Consider the following 21544-nt stretch of genomic DNA (forward strand, 5'->3'; position numbering starts at 1 on the left):
CTATGTGTCTACCCACTTCATTAAACGCCTCTAAAAGATACGTGACTGTTGTGCCCGGCAATGCATCTGAACATGTAAAAAGCTATTTTGGTCAGCAAGGGTCTTCTTGTTAACCTCAGTGTTAAAAAGAAAAATTGCAGTGTGACAATGCAATTCACTATATATAATGTATTTCTATTTTCCAGTGTCAAAATATACTTCAATTTGTGCCTTTTTAACAATGGCTGACTTTTCAATGGACGGACCTTGTGCGAACTAGCCCTGTGGAGGTTCAGTTTGGCTAGATAAGTGCAGTTTTGTCATCTTGGTGCAGCTGTGTGAGGAATAACAAACTGAAGTTACTTCGCTCCAACTGAACTAGATTGAAAAAAATGAAAGGAGCTGTGCTATATGAAGACGTTAAAAGAACTTAATTTGAGTTTGGCAGAAAACCAGGGCTAGCATCTGCTATCACATGTTTGAGGCACAAATATTTCCTTCCAGGAAACAAGTTAACATTGAAATTTCATTTTCATGCAGCATTTGTAGGTGCTCCCGCTTCCAATAGAATCGGACACAGTCCATGGGGAGAATAGTATAAATAGTCTTTGAGTTAAAGTGGTTTGCAACTGTGGAGCGACACTATAACCAGTCATCTACAGTAGAACAAGAAGACTTTTAAATTGTATCACATTTAATATAAATGTAAACATAGATGCTCCCATTAGTTTGATATGAGAACCAAACATAGATTGAGGGAGCAATATGGTCAATTCTCTTAAGAACATTATGTAATGATTTCTGCCCCCCCCCCCACAGAAGAGGTTAATGTTATTTGTCACTATTAGTTTCTTCTATAAGTTGAAGAAAAGGATAGAATAATGAGTCTAAAATAACTAAAATCAGCTCCACATAGTCTAGTGATGATATCTTTACGATGGTGCGATTGGAAGTAGACCTTCGGAGTTTGTCAGACACCCTTTGACATGCAATGATGATAAAGTGAGCCACATATTTGTAGGAACTAAGTGTGATATTTTCCACTCTTAACAGCTGAGTTGGTGGCTTGCAACATCATTGGCACGCTGTTTGCAAATAAATTATACATTTCAGCATATAAATTCTTGATTTAGCATAGTGTCTTAACAGCTCAAGGATAAGTTGGAAAGTGAAACCTTTATTTCTCTGGCAAATATTTGCAAAGTGGAAACATCTGTTTCAATTGTTGTGGGACAACTTATGCTCATTGTGTGGCAGGGAGGAAGCCAGGGCATTTTGTAAACCTTTCCATGAGTTAACATCTGACGCTTCCTCCTGCCTTCCCAAACTTTCTCCGTGGCCCTTGTCGACCAGCCAGAAATTATTTTTTGACTTCATGACTGCCTTTGCAGAAACCTTTGTGGTTATCATCGCCCAGAGATGAAAAAAAAAGAGAGACTATTTGCTTATCAGATCTTTTCCAGGACTCATAATTGACCCCTTATTGAGGTGGATGTCCCCGAAGCATTATCACCAGTGTCACTGCAGCCTCAACAAACCATGCATACGATGCAGAATGAACTCTTTTTTTTTTCATGTAAAATCACCATGCATTAATCTTTCCACATTCAATTTTTATTTATTTATCTTGAGCAATCCTATGATGAAGGGAAAACAATCTAAAGGTCAGCATACTCATTTTCATATTTTGCCAAAAGCTTTCTTTTTCATTTAATTCTAGAAAATATAAGAGATACCAAACTCCTGAATCCACCCTTGGCCTTGCTGCTGGGATAAAGAGAGCATTTGGTTTTCCACTGGCATTTCATTGAGGCTCTTTTTCCAAATTCTAAATGGACTGCAGTGGGAAGCAAAGACTAAGTAAGGTCCTTGGCCCAGTGAAGTTGTTCTTGGGGGCACGCACAGGCAGAAAGGGTATGGTGGTGCTGAGCATCACGGGGCATGGGGTGGGGGTTAGGAAGGACACACGGGAGCGTCCAGGGGAGCGGTCTCTTGATGATCTGTCTGGGAACCCAAACGTGCTGAAGGAGGCAAGGCATCCCACTGTATAGAGTTCCACCGAGACCAGCACTGGGAGCTTCCTGCATGAGGCGGTGCCGTATTTCCGGGGCTTACAGCGACACAGGCTAATCCAAGAAACGTGTGTTTCAATACACACCAGTCCATTCTCTGGGAACAGGTTCACATACCTCTGTGTGAGTGACCTCTTCAAAAACTCAAAAGCATAATGCCTTTCCTCTAAAAAACATGGACAAAGCAGAAAGCTTTCCTCATTTATCCAGATAGTACCATCAGGGCTCACATTTGTGTGTAATACATACTATGTGCTGGAGAATGAAAATTTCATAGAAGAGGAGGGGAAGCATGGGAAGAGGTGGTAGGAGACAAATTTTTTAAGGTCTTAAGGTAAAAGTACTGGGAATTTAGTCCTGCCTTAAATGATGATGATGATTAACTTGTGATAGCCAGTGAAGAGAAAGTGGCAGAGGTGTTTTGAAGGTGTTATGGCTCTTCCTTCTCCGTGGAAGGGTGGGGTTCTGCCTGGCGTGGGGCTGAAGGGGATCTCTCAGGTCAGACTGATGGAAGTTACGTGAACCGATGACTTGGGTGAAAAATGGGACAAACTGTACAAATCATGTATATTTTAGTAAATGTCCCTTCACTCCTTTGGTGTGTCTCTTAGTACCCTCTAGTGGTGTCAGAGGGACTTATTCTTACATGTGTTAGTGCCCTGCCCATTGGGACCAGCATATTCAACCTGCATCTTGATGTACTCATTAATCTGTGAGGTGATCAGCTAAAGATCCTCAAACATGCCTCATGAATATAATTTCAACCTCACAGCTGCTGCTCAAGATACTAGATTGGGAGGAAAGGCCATTAGTATTCATTTCCTAAGACTAAGGAGTTGTAATTCTTCAGAATTTCTTACACCTTTGAGCTCACTTATGGAGAAAACTATTTAAATGTGTTGGCACACTGTGGCATAGGAATGTATCTCATGTGAATTAAGCCTCACATATTTTTGAAGATTTCTGTTCACACATGTAAAAATTCCATTCTGATATGCTTGACGAGTGAAATATTTGGTAATCAACAAATTAGTATGTGTGGGCAATGGGGCAGTGGGTACTGATCAAGTATTTCATGAAAACCCCAGATTTTTCTAGGCTTTTGATTTGTTCTGAGTTTTTTGTCCCTAGCTATTAATTTATCTGCTATTTTTTTTTTCTTTTTGCAAATCTGATCATTGTCTTTTCTGCCTTAAGAAAATGACAGTGAATAGTATAAGGAAAGATCAGTAGTTACGATGAAAACCAAGAAATGTAAATAGCAATAATTTTCAAACAAGGCATCTAACTACAATATGGGTTAGATGGTTAGAGGTGTGCTTTTCACGCTAATCTATGAAAGAATTCCTGTAAACAGAAGAGAATTCTTACCTGAGGGTCTATGAATATAACCTGGAGAAGATTACCTTTCACCTTCAGATTTTTGTGATACATAGAAATTAGAATTTTTTAAAGGAAGATCTTTCTGATTGTAAAATTATGCATACTCATTGTAGAAATTTTGAAAAAATACAGAAAAATATTTTTTAAAAATCCATCAATCCCCATAATCATGACCCTAGTTTTATTTCCTTATAATCTTCTGTGTATTTTGTAATTTAGATGACATCTATATTAAAATTTGTACCCAACTATATTTTGTGACAAAGAAACATTTTCCTGTCCTGCTATCGATTATATAATACTCTGTGCTATTACAGGGTGGGGCAAAAGTAGGTTTGCAGTTGTTTGTATGGAAAGGAATACAAAAATTAATAAATAATGCAAGAATAAACCATTTCATGTACTCACAACTGTAAACCTACTTTTTTCTCTACCCTGTATCTGTATTATAATTCATTTTTGTTATAATTGCCCATCACTTAGGTCTAAGCAATCATATTAGTCACCCATGGTTTTTGCTTTCTGAATTATGTTATTATTTTTGTATAATTTTATATTGTATAATAAATACAATGTTTATAAACAAGTCTATTCTGCAAGTGAATTAGCATAACTAGGCTCAATGAAGATATCCGTAATTTGTATTAGTAGATGTGTGGTTTTCTCTTACCTTCAAGTGATTTTGTGTAAAACATTGCAGCTTCGTATTCATGTTTTCATTTAAATTCTAGCCACTTTCAAGTGACTTGCATCTTGTGTCTTAAAGTCACAGCACAGTGAATAACACTTGATGAAATGGGAAGAACGTGGCTGGGTTTCAGAGAGGAACCTCAACCCCACGTAGGTCGTTGTCGTAGTGAGTCTTTACAAAGACGCTGTATCCTTCCGCCGCAGAATGCAGAGTGGGTTATTGGTAGGAGCACACCTGCTTTTCTCCTCATTTAAATTACAGACCCCTCTAATGAGGCTGTGCTTCAGCTTGTCGTGCTCGAGGCCACACCTTCTTACCCTGGGCCACTCTGCTCTTCTGTGACAGCACGTGTTTTAAGCATTGTTTACTATCTGATGACAGTGAGCTAAGAGCTGTCATTTAAATGTGCAGCGTCTTTGTTGTGTATTCTTAAGTGACTTGCACTTGGAATGGCAGTAATAGGATGATAAGGGCTGACTTTTCTGTGCACGTGTCGTGTGCCAGGCATTGGTCTGCATGAGTTATTTGAGTTATGTCTTTTGAACCTGACAGTCTGAAGTTGGTGCTTTGATTATTCCCATTTTACATGTGCAGAAAAGTGAGGTGTAGAATTATCAAGTAGTGGCCCCAGTGTGACAGAGTTACGAAAGGACAGCAAGATTTGTCCCCATACTGGACTTCTGACCACTGCCCCACCCCCACTCCACCATTATACCTCCTTGGAAAGGTTACTGAGAGCAGACGATGTTAGGGGGTAAGTCATCTCAGAAAAAGACCACTTTTGAGTCCTCAGGTCCTTTTCGTAATGAAACTTCTTTTTCTGGCCTTCACCCACCGTGGACTCCTCCGAGCCTGTCTCTATCACAGCATCCGTCTAGAGGTAGAGCGAGGACTCAGGGCTCACCTGCTCAGGCTTTATAGAAGAAGCGAGTCTCCAGCAGGAATCCATGGCACAGTAAGGGAGGGAGTTATCAGGGAAGATTTGGAAGAACGTTCTGCTTTACAAACATAAATAAAATGTGCTTGTGTTGAAATTGGTAAATTAAGAGTAAACTTACACCCAGAGGTTTTGCTTTGATTAGAAGTGGTACATCTTTCTTGAGAATGAATGAGAAATTTTGTTGGAGGTTGGACACAGTTGTTGGAGATTGAACTTGGCCTGCTAACAAATGCAAATTCACCATATATTTTGTATCAGAACAAATCACGTGATGATTCAGTGTCCACCATCTAAGATAAACTGGGTGGACAGAAACTCATTGATATAGGCCATCTCAGGAGTTAGGAAGAACTGAATCTCTTACAACTTCCCACATGGCCTCTTTCCTGAGCTTCCACCCACTCCGGTTCATCCTGGAAGGTGTTTCAGTAGGAACTGTTGATGACCTTGGGAGGGCCTACTGGAACAATTATAAAGTAGACAAGTGAATTTATACTTGATTTTGGAGGTGGTTGCCTTTTAATTTCATGCCTGGCAGTAAGCTAATCAGGGAATGCAAAGGAATGGTTTACAGGTAGCAATGAAATCTTTACATTTATATTTGTTTTCTTCCCCCACACTTATTTATTTTTAAAGAAATCAATGAGTGTACTGTGAACCCTGACATCTGTGGAGCAGGACACTGCATTAACCTGCCGGTGAGGTACACCTGTATATGCTACGAGGGCTACAAGTTCAGCGAGCGACAGAGGAAATGTGTTGGTAAGAGACACTTCTCATCATTGAAATTATTAAATAGTAACTTTTTTCTGTAATTATCATGGGGAGATATTTCTGTGCTTCATATTTTAAAGTTTTTTTTTAAAAGATTTTATTTATTCCTGGCTGGCGTAGCTCAGTGGATTGAGTGCAGACTGGGAACCAAAGTGTCCCAGGTTCGATTCCCAGCCAGGGTTGCAGTCTTAAAAAAAAAAGATTTTATTTATTTATTTTTAGAGAGGGAAGGGAGGGAGAAAGAGAGAGAGAGAAACATCAATGTGCAGTTGCTGGGGGTCATGGCCTACAACCCAGGCAGGTACCCTGACTGGGAATCGAACCTGTGACACTTTGGTTTGCAGCCCGCGCTCAATCCACTGAGCTACGCCAGCCAGGGCTTCATATTTTAAAGTTTTTATCCCTGAGCTAAGTATAAGGATGATGAAAAGGAGGTTTGCTAAAATCATGGGAAACTCCTACCTCTTGGTTCAGTACTGCCTACTTTGCCAAGTGTAATACAATTACATAAAGGTGAAATGATTTCCAAAAGTTTTATAGGTAAAGTATATAAAATAAGAGTTCTAGAAATAGCTAGCTACAAACATATATTTAGCAAAATCAAATTAATGTTAATATGTACTGCAATAAAGAATTATATTCTTTCTCTAGGTACATACAATCCAATTTCTAATAGGGATTTCTGACTTGAAAATCAGTAAATACTGGCAGTTATTAATGTATGCTTCTTTGGAAAAATGTTTCTCAGGAAGAGATGTAATGGTGTTAAGTAAATCATGTTAACATGTTAACACTAAATTTAGTTTTTGGAAACTAAGGGTTGTAAGGCAAGTAAAAGCAACAAAGGCATATGGCTAATGAGTATTATTTTCATATACTAAATGCCATCAAAGAAGACTTGTGACTTTTGCTCTTTGGGTTTGTATATCTGTGGGTTGGGTGAAGGGGCAAATACCTGCTGATGATATGGTGATTCCTCTTTCATTTGCATACACTGGCTGCATTATTAGAACCACAACGAATGAAGTGGAAAGGACAGTCAAGATGATCTAGTCTAGCTCCACCTGTGTGCACAGTGGGAGAGTCCCTGTCACAGCACTTCCGACTCTTCCTGCTGCTTCCTGGATTTCAAAGTTTAGATGCCTCCAGTTATCAGGCAGGTCCTCCTGTGTTGACCTGGAATCTGCGTCTTTGAAACACCAATGTCATGGTTGTAGCTTTAGCTTTGGAAGCAACGCACCAGGTGCATCCCCTCTTCCCAGTAACAGCCTTCCGAGTGTTGGAGGAACAATCATGTCTCCTGGTCCTCAGCTACGAAGGTTCGCGGGATGCAGGGAACCCTCTCATATTTCATGAACCCAGAGACGGAGAATTTCTCGCTACAACACACTAATCCTTGTATCCATAATTTTCTTAACAGACATTGACGAATGCACGCAGGCCCAGCACCTCTGCTCCCAGGGGCGCTGTGAAAACACAGAGGGAAGTTTCCTGTGTATTTGCCCAGCCGGATTTATGGCCAGCGAGGAGGGTACTAATTGCATAGGTAATGGCCGTGTTCTTCCTGATGCGTAACATCCCAGGTTGGGGCTCTGACCTTCCCTGAGGTCCCATCAGTTCAGTGCTCATTCGGACAACACAGAGTTTTCATTAAACACCTGCTATGACTGTGTAATCTGCTAGATAACTGAAAGACATAGAAATAGAATTTTTTCTCCAACACTTGTTTTTGCATTTAAAACAGTTTTTTCAGGTATAGTTGACATTTAATATTATGTTAGTTTCAGGTGTACAGCAGAGTTGCTAGACTATAGACAGGGCCTGGCAGAAATAATGAATGCTGTTGAGTGTGGTTGGTAGGACACGTGAATGTCACACACGAGATGGACAGCAATTTGAACATTTCACCTAAAATGTCATATGGTGCACTTGAGTGTGATATTGTTATGTTACAGAATTACACGCTTATGATTTTGTAATAAAATAAAATAGGGGTGTTATTTGTGCTGGACCCTCTATAACTTGCAAAATGATTCCCCCAATAAGTCTAGTACGCACCCAGCATTATACAAAGTCAGTAGAATATTAGTTCTCCAACACTTTTAAGTAAAAAAGAGTGTCAAGTGTGTGCAAAGACCAGAGGTTTCTTTTGGATCCCACAGAAATCAAAAACACCCCATTTTGAACCAGGCTGTAGTAGGAATCAGGTACTTGATTTTTAAACTTGAACTACCCTGGGAGATGGGAGAGGTTTGAAATTCTGTTTTGGGAAGTAACACTCGACAACCTTCCTTGCTTTGTGCAGATGTTGATGAGTGCCTGCGGCCGGACGTGTGTGGGGAAGGTCACTGCATCAACACTGTGGGGGCGTTCCAGTGCAAATACTGCGACAGCGGGTACCGCATGACCCCAGGGGGACACTGTGAGGGTGAGTCTGCTGGGAGAGTGGGCGGACTGTACCCACCTCTAAGTGTTGGGTACACCTGACGCGCGGAAATGCAGGGCTGGGCCGAGGGCCTGGGGCCAATGGGGCCCCGGCCTGGGTTCCCTCCCACCAGTCTGTGCCTGCTCTTCCCGCCTTCTGGAGTCGCAGCCTCTTTGTCTCATTTCAGTGGTTCAGTCTGGATTGTTTTCTGTCTTAATGCTATTTCTTAGGCATTTCAGGATCTTCCTTCCCTGGCGTTTCAGGTGAAGTCACATTAGAACAATTACGCACAGAGTTAGGACAAGCCCAGACTTAATTATAGTGTCTGGATCTTTCATCTGAGGATGTGGTGCAGGTGTAACCACCACTGGTTTTTTGTGTGTGTTTTTGACCTTTCACCTTGGTACCTTCCTTTGTCTCAACTTGCTTCTTGCACACGTGTTTTGGGACTTGCTTGCAGACTCTCCACAGAAGCTCTGTCTGACCGTCTCCAGGTCAAATTCCAACTGTGCTAGATAGAAATTTCTGTATTAGTGACCACAGCAGTGAGTTTGCTCTCCTTATAAAAGTGTTTTGATAACTTTTTACAGCATGGTCAACAGGATGGGCCACTTAATATGTTCATGTTTGAGTCTAAATTGCACATAGGTTCTTTTGAAACCACAGTGATTACTTTCCTTTTAATTTTTTTCATGAAGAAATTAGCATAAGCCTGATACCAAAACCAGACAAAGTCATGACAAGAAAAGAAAATTTCCTTGAACTTGTGCTGAAATTTTGACGTGGAAACACGAGGGCGAAGGCGCAGGGGTACCTGAGCAAGTGTTCAAGGAGCCTGGATGTGGGGATGGTGCTGGTTCTAGGGGGTCCCCTGCCTGGTGCCTGAGCATCAGCCTCTTTTTTAGCACTGCTGGGCCTCGAGAAAGCGAGGGAGGGATGGACAAGTAGGGACAAGCTGCTCTCATGTCCCTTGGCTTCTGCTCCTTGGTTTTCTTCCCAGTTCTAATGACCCAGGCCTGGAGGGAGAGCTAATTAGACACGTTTTGGCAGCCTGCACCTGCCTCTTGCTGGCCGCTTGCCCTGGCCCCTTTCATTCTAATGGAGAGAGAAGTAGGAATGGCGTATGTCACTGGATCTCTGGTCAGCTTGGATCGGAACAGAGCTGTGGACTCTCCCCAGACAGCTGAGGGGCAGGGACGCAGTCAAGTGCAGGTGTGAAGTGTCCTCGCTCTCCCGCTTCCTGGGACTCTCCCTCTGCTCAGGAGGGGTGGCACGGCAATGGGAGAGAGGAGGAGCCAGGGTCCAGCTGGTGGCCCACATTTAGTAACTGCCCGGGCTGCAGTTACTTAGCCCCTTTGAAAGGCACAATATTTCTTCACCTGTAAAATGGCAACCCTGAAGTTAACCTTCCTCAGGGTTGTGAAAGTGCAAAGGCGTGTTGCACTGTCTTGTATATTAGCTCTTCAGACCTCATTAGCTCTGAAGAAGTGTTAGCTTCTTAACCCTCCCCATCCCTGACTCCTTTCCTTTTGGTATAGATCTTCTCTGTACAGCTATAATTGTGGGGGATGTGGGTTTATTCGATAAGCATTTATGTGCAAAGCAACACTCCCCACAGAGTGCAAAGCAACACTCCCCACAGAGGTCAAATCCTGATCCTTAAGTTCTACATACAGTCTCAGAATGGGAAGATAAGACATTGAAGTACTAACTATAGCATAAGCATGGGAAGTAGAAAGGAGTAGAAATTTGAAAATTATGTAAATAAATGAAAAACAGGAGACTATTCAGTAATATTCAATGTATGCAAATTGTTCAACAGAACTATTACCAGAGTTCCCTGAGTAAATAATATATAATTCTAGCCCCATGAAAAGGCCTGAGAGGAAGAAGGAGCCAAACGAAATTTCGGCGTGGACCAGAACCAAAGGTCCTCGGGCTTCTGGCTCACGGAAGATTTTCTCAGCTGTCACTAACAAAGTTGCTTTCAAACTGCGCCAGTCCCCAAGGAGCCTATTGTAGTTTACAGACATTATCTCATGCATCCTTCCTTTATTCTGTTAAAATATTACCAGTCAGGTACTCCCTAATTTACACATGAAGGAAGAAGCCGAGGTGAGCTTAGCGGGAATTCAGGGAGGTTATCTGGTGTGGCTCAGCCTGGGACTTTGTTTATGGGACCGGCCTCTCTGAGTGACCTTCTCTGACTTCGCAGTTGTAGTTCTATTAAAAAAAATCCCATCCAGAGAATAATGTAATACTGTTTGGAAAGTGAAACTGGCAAGCATCATCTTTTTGTAGAACAAGAAGTCCCAGGACATCTGACCTAAAAAAAAAAATCACTGTGTGTCATTGTCTATTGGCAAGAATTTTTCGCTGATAGGAAAAATAATTACAACATTGACCTGGTGTTTATTCTGTTAATATCCTCTTCAACTTTTTTACTTAAACATTTTTTACACACATCTGGGGTATATAATGGGATATGACTTTTGAGAACTTACCAGAGTGAAGACATCAAACACCCACGTCTGTTCTGTGTATCCATGATACATTTCTTTCACTTTTCAGTACATATTCTGAAATATCTGTTTATATTGGAAGTATGATTAGAGGGCTTATATGCTTTAATATTGGAATCTTCAAGCATTAAATCTGCTCACTTGAATTCAAACTTCAACTCCAGAAAAATACTTATTTCAAGTAGGGCCAGCACCTGATGTGTTACCGCTTATTTTCAACTTTCTTCCTGCATTTTGTTCTACCATTCCGAAAGATGCCTACAGCTGTTATCTCTGACACAGTCCCAGCCATACTGAAGGCATTGTTTTCTCCTCACATTGAAAAGAACAATGATTAGTAACTTTAGTTAGCTGTGAATGAGGAAAGGAAGGTATATTACCAGAAAATACTTTTACCAGAAAATACTACCATATGATTATTTCACCATATTTTCTGGAAAATCTTGGAGGTATGTGATGAATTTATTCTCTCCTAATGTTTTCTCCTACCTCCAAGGAATTACTACCATATGAATTTAAATTCTTCAAAAGCAGGATGTTCTTGGCCCTGGAAGCCAAAGTGAGGGTTTCCCCAGAGCACCAAGAGTCTTTAGAGCCACCCTCCGGCTGGGTGGACATGCAGGGTGGGGCAGAAGTAGGTTTGCAGTTGTGAATATGCAAAATAAGTTTATTCTTATGTTATCATTTATTAATTATTATATTATTTCTATACAAACAACTGGAAACCTACTATTTTCCCACCCTGTGTGCCTCCCCCCTTTCATCCCTACCCTTATTTTTTTGGGAGGGGGGGCAAGGTGCATATAACTTAAAAAGTTTGATGCTAAGACAGTGGCCCCAGAGAAGGTGCCAGCTCCCAGAATGGAGTTCTGGCCCTGCCATTGCAGAATTGAGTTCAAGGTCTTCCTTGGAACACACGTAAACATTTCCATTAAGGTGCCCCTGGCCACGCATTATCGCTGCGTGTTTATAGACTCAGCGTGTCACTGGACAGTTACTGTTCTTCCCACTGTATAGGACATACATTTTCCCTTTCATTACAAAAGTAAGGTTTTGCTTTAGTATCCTGAAAAAATGTCCGTGACCTAGTTTTTTGACTTTTCAGATATTGATGAATGTTTGACTCCAACCACTTGTCCGGGTGAGCAGTGTGTGAATTCTCCTGGATCTCACCAGTGCGTCCCCTGCACAGAGGGGTTCCGTGGGTGGAACGGACAGTGTGTCGGTAGGTACTAGAGAGTTCCATCCCCATTTTATTTCTTCTGTTGGGCCTGTTTTCTGACAGTGGTACAATGCCAATTGAGCCCTCTTTCAATATATATATATTGGAATATATATATATATATATACATGGATTATAACACCGAATCATTTTGAGAAAACTTCTAAGAAAAGTTCTTAAGCTTTAACTGTGGAGAAAAATAAGGAAATGAGTTGGCATGAAGAATGTGTGATTTTATGAGCGACAAATACTTCTGGTTGAAACACATTGTTATCCCTAATGTAATAAACGATGAAAACCGAATAAAATAGTCACCACAGGGAGGAGATTGGTGGAAGGTAAAATGCTTAAAAAATGAGAAAAAGCACAAGAAGCAGCCACCACAGACTAAATAGAATTAGGAAACACACACATGCAGACTTGCGCCAGAAAGAGCAGACACAGAAAGAGAAATCTTGACTGACTGCTCGTGCCTCTTAGAGTCATACATTTATTCGTTTAAGTGTTTGGTAAGGACTCAGTACTGACACCAGGCACTCAGGAAGGTAAGTGCTAAGTGTGCTTCGGTTCCGATTACCTGTGCTCTCGTTAGCTTTTCCCTTTTGTGATTTTCCTGGGTGTTTCTGTCTGCTACAGGATCGTTTCCCTGAAAGTTGAACTCTGCTACACTCCGTGCTAGATTCTGACAATGCAGGTTAAACTTTTCATTCAGTCAGTCCTTCTGTCCTTTCTTTCCCAAGTGCTGAAGAGCTTACTCTATGTGCCCACGGGGGGCTAGGATACACTGGGGGTCCCCCAAAAGTGCCTTTCTCATGGAACTCACTCTCTAGTGCAGGAGACGGATACTCGCCTAGACATCTCATAAATCAATGCAAATGCACAGTGATGATGGAATGAGTTGCCTCTAGGAGAATTCTTGCATTAATGTTTAACTGGGGGAGGGGATGGGAGAGAGAACACTTTGGACAAAGGAAACAGCATAAACGGGGGGCTTGTAGGGAGAGCAGGTCATGCTCCAGCCCCTGAAAGGCCAGTGTGGCTGAAGGACAGAGATCAAGGAAAGATTTGCTGCCAGATGAGGGGTAGGCCACGCCAGACCCTTTGGGTCTGTTAAAAACGTTGGCCCATTTCTATATCTCTGGGAATAGATTTAGGTGTTTCAGAAAGGGTGGGATAAGCAGACTTGGCAAAAATACACCCAATTTCAAAGCTTTGGATGCACCACCCGGCAGCATGAGCTGTGCCTGGCGCAGGTGGCCCCATGGCCCGATCCTCGTGCCCATCCCAAGGGCCTCTATCAGTGGAGTTGTGAGATGCTGCTCTTTGGGGAGAAGAAAAGATTTTTTTCATTAATTGCTTATTTGATAAGAATTTGTTTATGTAGTACGTGCTGGTCAGAAAGTGCATTTGGTTTTAATTTTCTCATTTGGCATGAATTTTATAGTTGTCTATGAAGGTTTCATTCGTGTTCTCATTTTCACATACTGATGCATATTGTAATCCAAGAGCAGAGCCTGAACTTTACCTTAAATAACTAAAATTCACAGTGCTGGTATAAACACAGCCCTGATTCATGAATTTACTAATGGAATATGACTGATCAAATTGGCAAGTGATTATTCTTCAATATAAATGCATTTATCTAGATTGGGTAATAATAATAAATGACTTCTCATAGCTAGATGTTTACAGCCAATCTAATTGTGACCACTTTGCTGCAGTTTTAGTGACAGAAACACAGCACCTCATTTAAAAGTCATTTCACTTTGCGTACCCGATGAGTAGAATCATAAGCAGAAATACTAAGTCACTCTGTTACTCAACCAAAGTCACAAACTTGGCCACTCGTTCCAAGCAATAGCTTTCTTTTTTGCATTCCTAAGGTCCTGCATTTCCTGTTAAGAGTAGGCAGTGTTCTTTTTCCTTCTGTTTTGGGTGAAATGCTAGCCTCTTTGTCACCTATAGATCAAGCTTCTCTGTGATATAATTGCAGTTCCATCCAGTGCTTGATTGGACGTGTGCTCATTTAAGTGTTTCATGAGGGCTTTTGCAGATTACCCCAAAGTGGATTTTCCATCATCATTTTTTTATGGTAGTAGAGCTTTCAAATGCTGAAAAGTCGAGTGTGACAAAAAAGCAGGTAGCTATTGCACCATAACCTTTCTGCTCATAGTGAGCCAGTGAATGGGTTGGATTTTTCTGCTAAACCCTGACATTGCTCATGAATACCCAGCCATATCTCTGTTTCTGTTCCTTTATATAGTTTAGTTCTCACTTTTGTACTTGCAGTATTCTAAAATACTTTCCAGAAGGTGTAGTCCTGACTTAAGCTTAACTTGGAGTTGATAACACAACTTAATATATGTTTTTTCATTCATTTAACAATTGAGTGCCTACTCTGAGCCAGGAATTTTCCTAGACTATAAGGACTGGAGAGTGAACAAAATAAATTCCCTCCCCGAGTTGCACTTCTACCCCAGAGCCACTGGGCTTACAAATAAAGAAGCCAGCAATGAAGCGCCTGGCGTGTCAGATGTGGTGTGCGCCGTGCGGGGAAGACGAGCAACCTAAGAGAGAGTGGGGAGTGTCAGAGACTCTGCGGTGGTCAGAGACCCGTCCTTGACAAGGTGTTCCTGCCAACCCTGTTTTCGTCTCTGACCGTGATTTGCGACTAGTGTCGTTTTTTACCCCTTTAGGTCAGATATTTCAGGATCCATTGGTGAGACTGTTTATGGTCCAACTTAATGTATGAAAACATTACTGACGTAAAACATTTCCAGGATCCTATTGTTTGAAGAAAAGTCCTACACTGGGCATTCGCTGGTTGTCATCCATAGAAATAAATGCTACCTCATAGGGCTATTCTGTCCCATGTATTTAAGTAGCTTTCTTCTTCTACTACTCTCCTCTCACTTGCTGCATATTTTAAATTTAGGTAATTCAGCATGCACGGTGTTGTGCATAATGGTATTTTTATTTGGCATTATGCTTGTTTTCTTCTTAACTTGTCCGTCTTCATTCTGATTTCGCTCATTTTTCTGTGAAATGGTTTAATCAGGAATTAAGAATCACTATTTTGACCCTTGTATTCTATAGGGATATGATGCCAGTTACACTTTCTGCTTCTTTCACTAACTAAATGGTGAACTTGCTGAAGCCGTTAATAGCCTCTTTGTCCTCAGGCCACGTGTGCTGGATCTTACTGATTGATGCTTCTCCTTGATTTGTGAGTTAGAACGGGAATTGTCTGGGGCAGAGACAGGTAAAATGACAGCAGGTGTCGTCACCAGGAACACACTCTTTCCTAATGTTTAGCCCGGGACACACAATCCCTCATTCTCAATAGTTTATTGTCCACTTTCAAAATATCTGTCCCTCAATATTTACTGGCAGCTATTGTTGGGCTTTTCTGCTAATGTAGCTTCTTCTTTTAAGTTGTGGATTTTGGTCCTCTCTTGGGAGCGGCTTGCATCATTCAACACTGTATTCCTTGGCCCTCACATTCCGCCTGGACTTGTTTTGCCCATTCAGTCCCCACCTCTAATGACTATTTCATCACCCTGGGTTCTGTCTAGTTCCAACTGGCTGCTCCACCAGGACTTTTCTTAAGGGAAGCCAGCCTGACAGGTACTCAGTTTACAGGTTTGTCTTGACTCATGGATAACTAGTCTGACTCCAACTGGGCTAGAACCATTCCCCAAAGGAAATGCTCTAATATTTAATTGTTTAAAGGTACTTTAAAGTGAGTCTGACGTAAAGATCATATTTCCCTGAATTTAGACAGACTTGAGACCATGTGACCGCTGTGCTCTGAAGTTTAATTTTAGTACCTATAAAATGGGGATTGAAATACTTTCTTCATGGAGTTTATTGTCAGAGTTAAGTAAGTGATACAAATCACCCAGTAAAGTATCTAACATAAGGAAGGACCCAATGAATGTTATAACCCTTCTTTCCCCAGCTCGGTGACCCTCCTTTTTATCTCCCTTGTCCTGAAATACAAGAAATGCAGGAATGACTGGTACCTGTTAAAGCGAATTACATGGTGAACATTTCTGTGTACCTGTCTTCTTTCTGGCATTCTTTAAGCTTGTCTCATGTTGTTTTTAACTCTATATCACAGCTATCTTATAGTTTCTTAGATTATTATCATAGTACTCCTTCTTTGTCAGCTCCTAATTAAGTTAATGATTACTTTGTGACTCACCTTTACTTTTTCTAACTGCAGTAGGACTTGGGCATTTGAAGAACTTAGTATCATTCAGTCCATTGACAACTGGTTAACCACAGTCTCCACCAAAACCCGGCTCAGAGAACTTGCAGAATAAACATGAAGAGCTCACTGTTGTAGGACTTCCTTTCACACTAGGATTTATTTGCAAGTTTTCAGGTTCATTGTTAACCTTTGTGGGGTATATAAATATTTGGAGACTTACCTGGAATTGGAGGTTTTCATCCTACATTAATTTTTTTACACAAGGTGGCAACTGAGCTTACCGTCTGACTTCTGTGGATATTATACAGTGTCCCTATCAGACTTATCCCTAAATCATTATATGCTAAAGGAGCCTCTCGTCAGTCAGTAGATTGTTACTGAGCACCTAATTCCATGTCTGCCAGATGCCAGAGAAGATTTGAAGTTGTAAAACAGCAAAATAAAACAGAGTAGAACGTGACTACTGGGGGTGGGGATCAGGGAGATGTTGTTTAAGGGTGCAGATTTGCAACGAGTTGATAAATAAGTCCTGGAGATCTAAGGCCCAGCGTGGGCCTGGTAGATGGAGGTACTGAATTCTGAACTTTGAGGAGACTAGGTCTTAGTTGTCCTTACAGCAGGAGAGAAATCGAAATTATGTGATGTGAGAGAGGTGTTAGCTGGTGCTACTGTAGTGCAGTAAGTAAGTTTATCAAGGCATCATGTAAACGTATGCCATGTTATATGTTAATTACATCTCAATAACAAAACAAACAACAAAACTACTTTTGTGAAGGAAAATGCCTGTGTGGGAATAACAACAAAACATTCCACTTTATATAGTTCACAAGGGGCTCTGACTTCGTTGTTTCCATCTGGTCCTCCTGGCTATGATCCCTGTAGTCCAGACAGAGAAAGTTACTCCCAAATAGGTTAATCGGCCTGCTCAAGATCACACAGGGAAGAGAATGGCAGAGCTAGTTAAGATCCCAGGCCCTCTTTCTCCAAAGCTAGTGTCCTGTTTTGCCTGTCTCTGTCGTGTCCACCCAAGAAAATTCAAGAGCAAAGCAATATAATGAACATAATAAGAAAGTTAAGTTCATAGAAAGGAGAAATCTGTGTGGGTTGGAATCATCCTTGCAAGAGGCAATACTAATGAATGGCTCAGGAATTCTAGATCTGCAATGTCAGACCTGCACCGCAGAGAGCCCCGCTGAGTGCTGCTGAAAGACAGACGTTCTTGCGCAAAGGTAAGGCCAGAGCCAGTGGTTGGGTGGGATTAGCTAATTGACGTTGTGTGGTTGTCCTTGGCCCTTTATCTGAGATGTGCACAGCACTGGCTGTTTTCCAGTTGGGAAAAGCAGTGATGAGTCTTTGTAGGCAGCTCTGCTACTGCATATTTTAACGTGGTCAAAATTGACAGGCGGGCCTGGGACCCTGAGGACCCACTGTGCCTTGAGTGCAGTTGAGGTGGTTGTCACACTGGCCTGGCCAGCACCTGTGTCTCATTTGCCATGCTTGCTTTCCTGTCAAATATGTTCTCTCATCTTGAGTATAAAAGCCTATGTGTGAAGAATAGTGAATGGGATCATTGAAGTAATGGCATATTCGGGGCAAGGAATAATCCTAGATTTTCATGTAGCTCTGGTGATAGAATAAGGTGCTTTCTCCCCATATCAAATGGTGCTCCCTCACAAAGTCCGTGTTGGTCACTGAGGAATTGAGTGAGGCTGAATGGACTCCGAAAAATAACTGGTTCACAGTGTGGACAGATCGTTCTCCTTGAAAGTACAGGAAGCAATACAGGCAAACAGTTGCTCTGGAACCAGCCCTGACCCACCAGTCAGCCATTGAATACCCTCTGTACCTTAGAAGTCAGGCGCACTAGTGGTGGCGGGGGTGGGAGGGGGGTGCTCCAGGCCATCTGGTGTGTTCCTAGGATTTGAGGCGAGAACATTTCAAAAGGGCTCCTGACCCAGATGAAATACACCCCAAGGCAATGAGAGAATTTGCAGGTGGGATTGTTGGCCAGCTGGGAGTCATCTTTGTGAAATTGTGGGGAATGGAAAGTTGCCAGAGAGCTGGAGCGAGATTAATGTCCTCATTTCCCTCCAAAGAGGAAAGAAGGTGGAGTCAGGAACTAATGACCGATGAACTTCCTATTGATCTTGACAAAGAGCTGTAGACTGCAGGATTCAGATGATGAGGTGAAACGTTTTTAAGAGGAAGTGATGATCGTAAGAATCCACCAGGGTTCAGTAGGGGCAAATCATGCCAGGCTGTCTTGACTTCCTCTTCTGATAGAGTTATTAGAGAAATACATCAGGAAATTCTGTAGGCATGGCACTTTTAGTTTTCAACATGGCATTTGTGAGAGTCTGTCAGTGTGACAGATGAGAAGGATTAGTTTGGATTGGGCAATTAGTGAGGAGAATTCATAAACTTCTGAACTATCATGTCCACAAAGTGCTGGCCTCATAAATTCCTGACAACTTCCTTACTGTGGGAGGTTTTAATTCATTCATTGAATTTCCAATTTTGTTCCAAAAGCCTATTGGTAATTTTGTTTTTGGAGTTTGGAAGCCATTTTTCTGTGGGTACAGTGTTTTTCACGATAAAGTTTCCCTTTGAACTCATTATGTTTACGCATTGTTAGAATTCGGGTAACATGAGTGCTCCTTAAGACTGTAATCTTAGGGTAAAATAGTTTTGGTCTCCAGTATATAAAAAAAAAAAAGCAAGCCACCACAAACATTGCCATCTCCCTCTGCCGCCAGGGTCAGAGGCTGTGAGTGATGGGTGGTGAGGTGGGCGGGGCTGCCTTGTGTCACATGGCGTTGATTCTCCCAAGGGTTGGAAGTAAGGACTGTGGGGCCAGCTCTTCCTTCCCTGCCACTCAGGGCCCCACAAGTCAGTGTCCTTGACCAAACTCTGGAAGAACACTGGAAACCACTGAAGGTTTTCAACGTAGAAGAGCAACACCATTGATGGGATTTGTATTTTAGGAAGATTACTCTGGCTGTAGGTGGGGTAATGGACCAGAAGAGGGCGCCACTTGAAGTGGAGAAACAAAGGACTCTGGCAGTAGTCCATGTGAGAGAGAATGGTAGAATGGGAATGAAGTAAACTGGGGGTATTTGAGAGAGATTTCAATATTTGGAAGGTAGAAGTCATTGATATGACTTGTTTCTAAACGGAATGTGGGGAAAACATTCAGTTTAGAAAGGATGGTGCCCATCTCTCTGACTTGGGCGTTTGCGTGGAAAGTGTCACTGTATGTGGACGTGGGAGACCACGTAAAGAAGAGGCCATGAGAAATGTCAGTTTGTTCGTGCACACGCAGAGGGCTCTCCTGGACTGACCCTCTGGACACAGGGAGCTGCAGTTTAGGAGATAAGTCTGGGCTAAAAAGATACAACACTGAGTTTATTTTACATTCACCCAACAAGGCCGCCACACTCTAGATATACTCCTTCTGTATTTTTCTACTTAAGGTATACTTGGCATATAATGTTATATTAGTTTTATATGTACAACATAGTGATTCAATATTTGTATACATTGCAAAATGCTCACCACAGTAAGTCTAGTTAACATACATCACTATACGTAGTTACAAAAATTTTTTTCTTTTTTTTCTTGTGATGAATTACTTCTAAGATCTACTCTTTTAACAACTTTCAAACAAGCAATATAGCATTATTAATTGTAGTCACCATGCTGTATATGGCATCCCCAAGACTGACTTATTTTATAGCTGGACATTTGTAACTTTGACCCCATGTAGAGTTACTTTAGTGATATTTTACTATAAAGTTATTTCCTTAAGGACATAAGCTCCGTTAAGGCCAAGTACTCACTGAATTCAAACTGCTCTATCTACATGTAAATGGTTGACTTGAAAGGATTCTGGTTCCCTGCAATTATGTCTATAATGAGGAGAGAGAAGAAAAAACACATCAGACTACTAAGGTATTTCAAGACATTCTGCCTCATAGTTAATCATGGTAGTAGCCTGACAAAATAAAACTTTTATAAGTATCTCATGCATAGTAATCTGTAATGTCTGTTAATTTACTTTAGAGAAACTATGCCCTTAAATTGATTTTGCTATTACATTCTGCAGGCCTGTAAGTCACATTCCCTGGTGCATGAATAATTAGATAGCAATCCATACATTTTACATTTTTCAACTCGTTAACATTTTTGAAACCAAACCAGATACTAGACTTGACATTTTCATGTTGCTGTCAGGAATTTCCATGCTTAGTGTCTAGGCTCATTTTGTCCTGTTATTTACTTTGGCTTCAATGCCTGGCTTCTCCTTTCAAGTTGTGTGCTTTCCATGTGTACGAAAGTGGATTCCCACAAAGGAAGGACGGATAATGAGTCGGTCTGGAAGTGCTATTCTGGTTGTTGTGGAGAACACTCAGTTCACCATAATTAGTGATTCTGGGAAAGTGCGGCAGAGCACCGAGGTGGTGGCGGTTGCTTGGCTTGTTCTCAGCGTGCATACGGAACGCACCTGCACACACACACACACACACACACCTTTGCCTTACCTTGGTAATACTTTATTTCTCAATTCCGTTGTAAGAAAGGTACAATATAGTTTTCATGAAGTGCAGTGCAAATGAACGTACTCTGAATTCTGGATTGCTGACCTAAAAGTAGATCTCTTGTTAATGTGTTCATGACTCTGCCTGTCAACATTAAGAGGGTAAAAAACTCTACTGCTTTTGTGTGAGCATTATAAAATGAAATGGATATAATCAAGAGCCTTATCCAACAACTTCCAGTCAAGATGATGGTGTAGGCAGATGTGGTTCACCTCTTCTCACAACTACATCAAAATTAAAACTAAAATATAGAACAACCATCATTCAGAATTGTCACAAATCAATTTGAACAGAAGTCTGATAACTACGGAATTAAAGAAACCACATCCATCAAGACTGGTAGCAGGAGTGCAGATGCAGAATGGGCTGGTCCCTCACTCAAGTGTGGTGGATTGAAATTTGGGAGGGACATCTCTGGAGTGGGGAGTCCCAGCCCCACACCATGCCTCCCAGCCCAGGGTTCCCAGGAAGATAAGTCCCCACAACTTCTGGATGCAAAACCAGTAGGGACTGAGTCAGTGGAAGAAACTTCTGGAGCCCTAAGCAGTTCCTCTTCAAGAACCTACACTCAGAATCACCTACTTGGACTCACTCACTCATTCACTTTGAGCCCCAGCACTGGGGTAAGAGCTTGAAAGGCACCAGTGTCATAAAAGGAAGAACTGAAGTGTCTGGCATCAAGGAGAGGGGAGGGCATTGTCCCTTTTCTAAACCCTTTCACC

At 41.6% G+C, this 21544-nt stretch overlaps 1 protein-coding gene across 13 annotated transcripts in view; it reads left to right on the forward strand.

Annotated features, from left to right (window-relative positions):
• Positions 1–21544, forward strand: part of LTBP1 (latent transforming growth factor beta binding protein 1) — a 365380-nt gene that overhangs the window by 256440 nt on the left and 87396 nt on the right. For all 13 annotated transcript variants that reach the window (XM_036027834.1, XM_036027833.1, XM_036027829.1 and 10 more), the window contains 4 exons: positions 5702–5827; positions 7260–7385; positions 8145–8267; positions 11892–12011. In XM_036027834.1, the coding sequence (XP_035883727.1) occupies positions 5702–5827; positions 7260–7385; positions 8145–8267; positions 11892–12011 (495 nt within the window). The remainder of the gene's footprint in view (positions 1–5701; positions 5828–7259; positions 7386–8144; positions 8268–11891; positions 12012–21544) is intronic.

This window comes from Phyllostomus discolor, chromosome 6 (assembly GCF_004126475.2).
Source record: "Phyllostomus discolor isolate MPI-MPIP mPhyDis1 chromosome 6, mPhyDis1.pri.v3, whole genome shotgun sequence".
NCBI lineage: Eukaryota > Metazoa > Chordata > Mammalia > Chiroptera > Phyllostomidae > Phyllostomus > Phyllostomus discolor.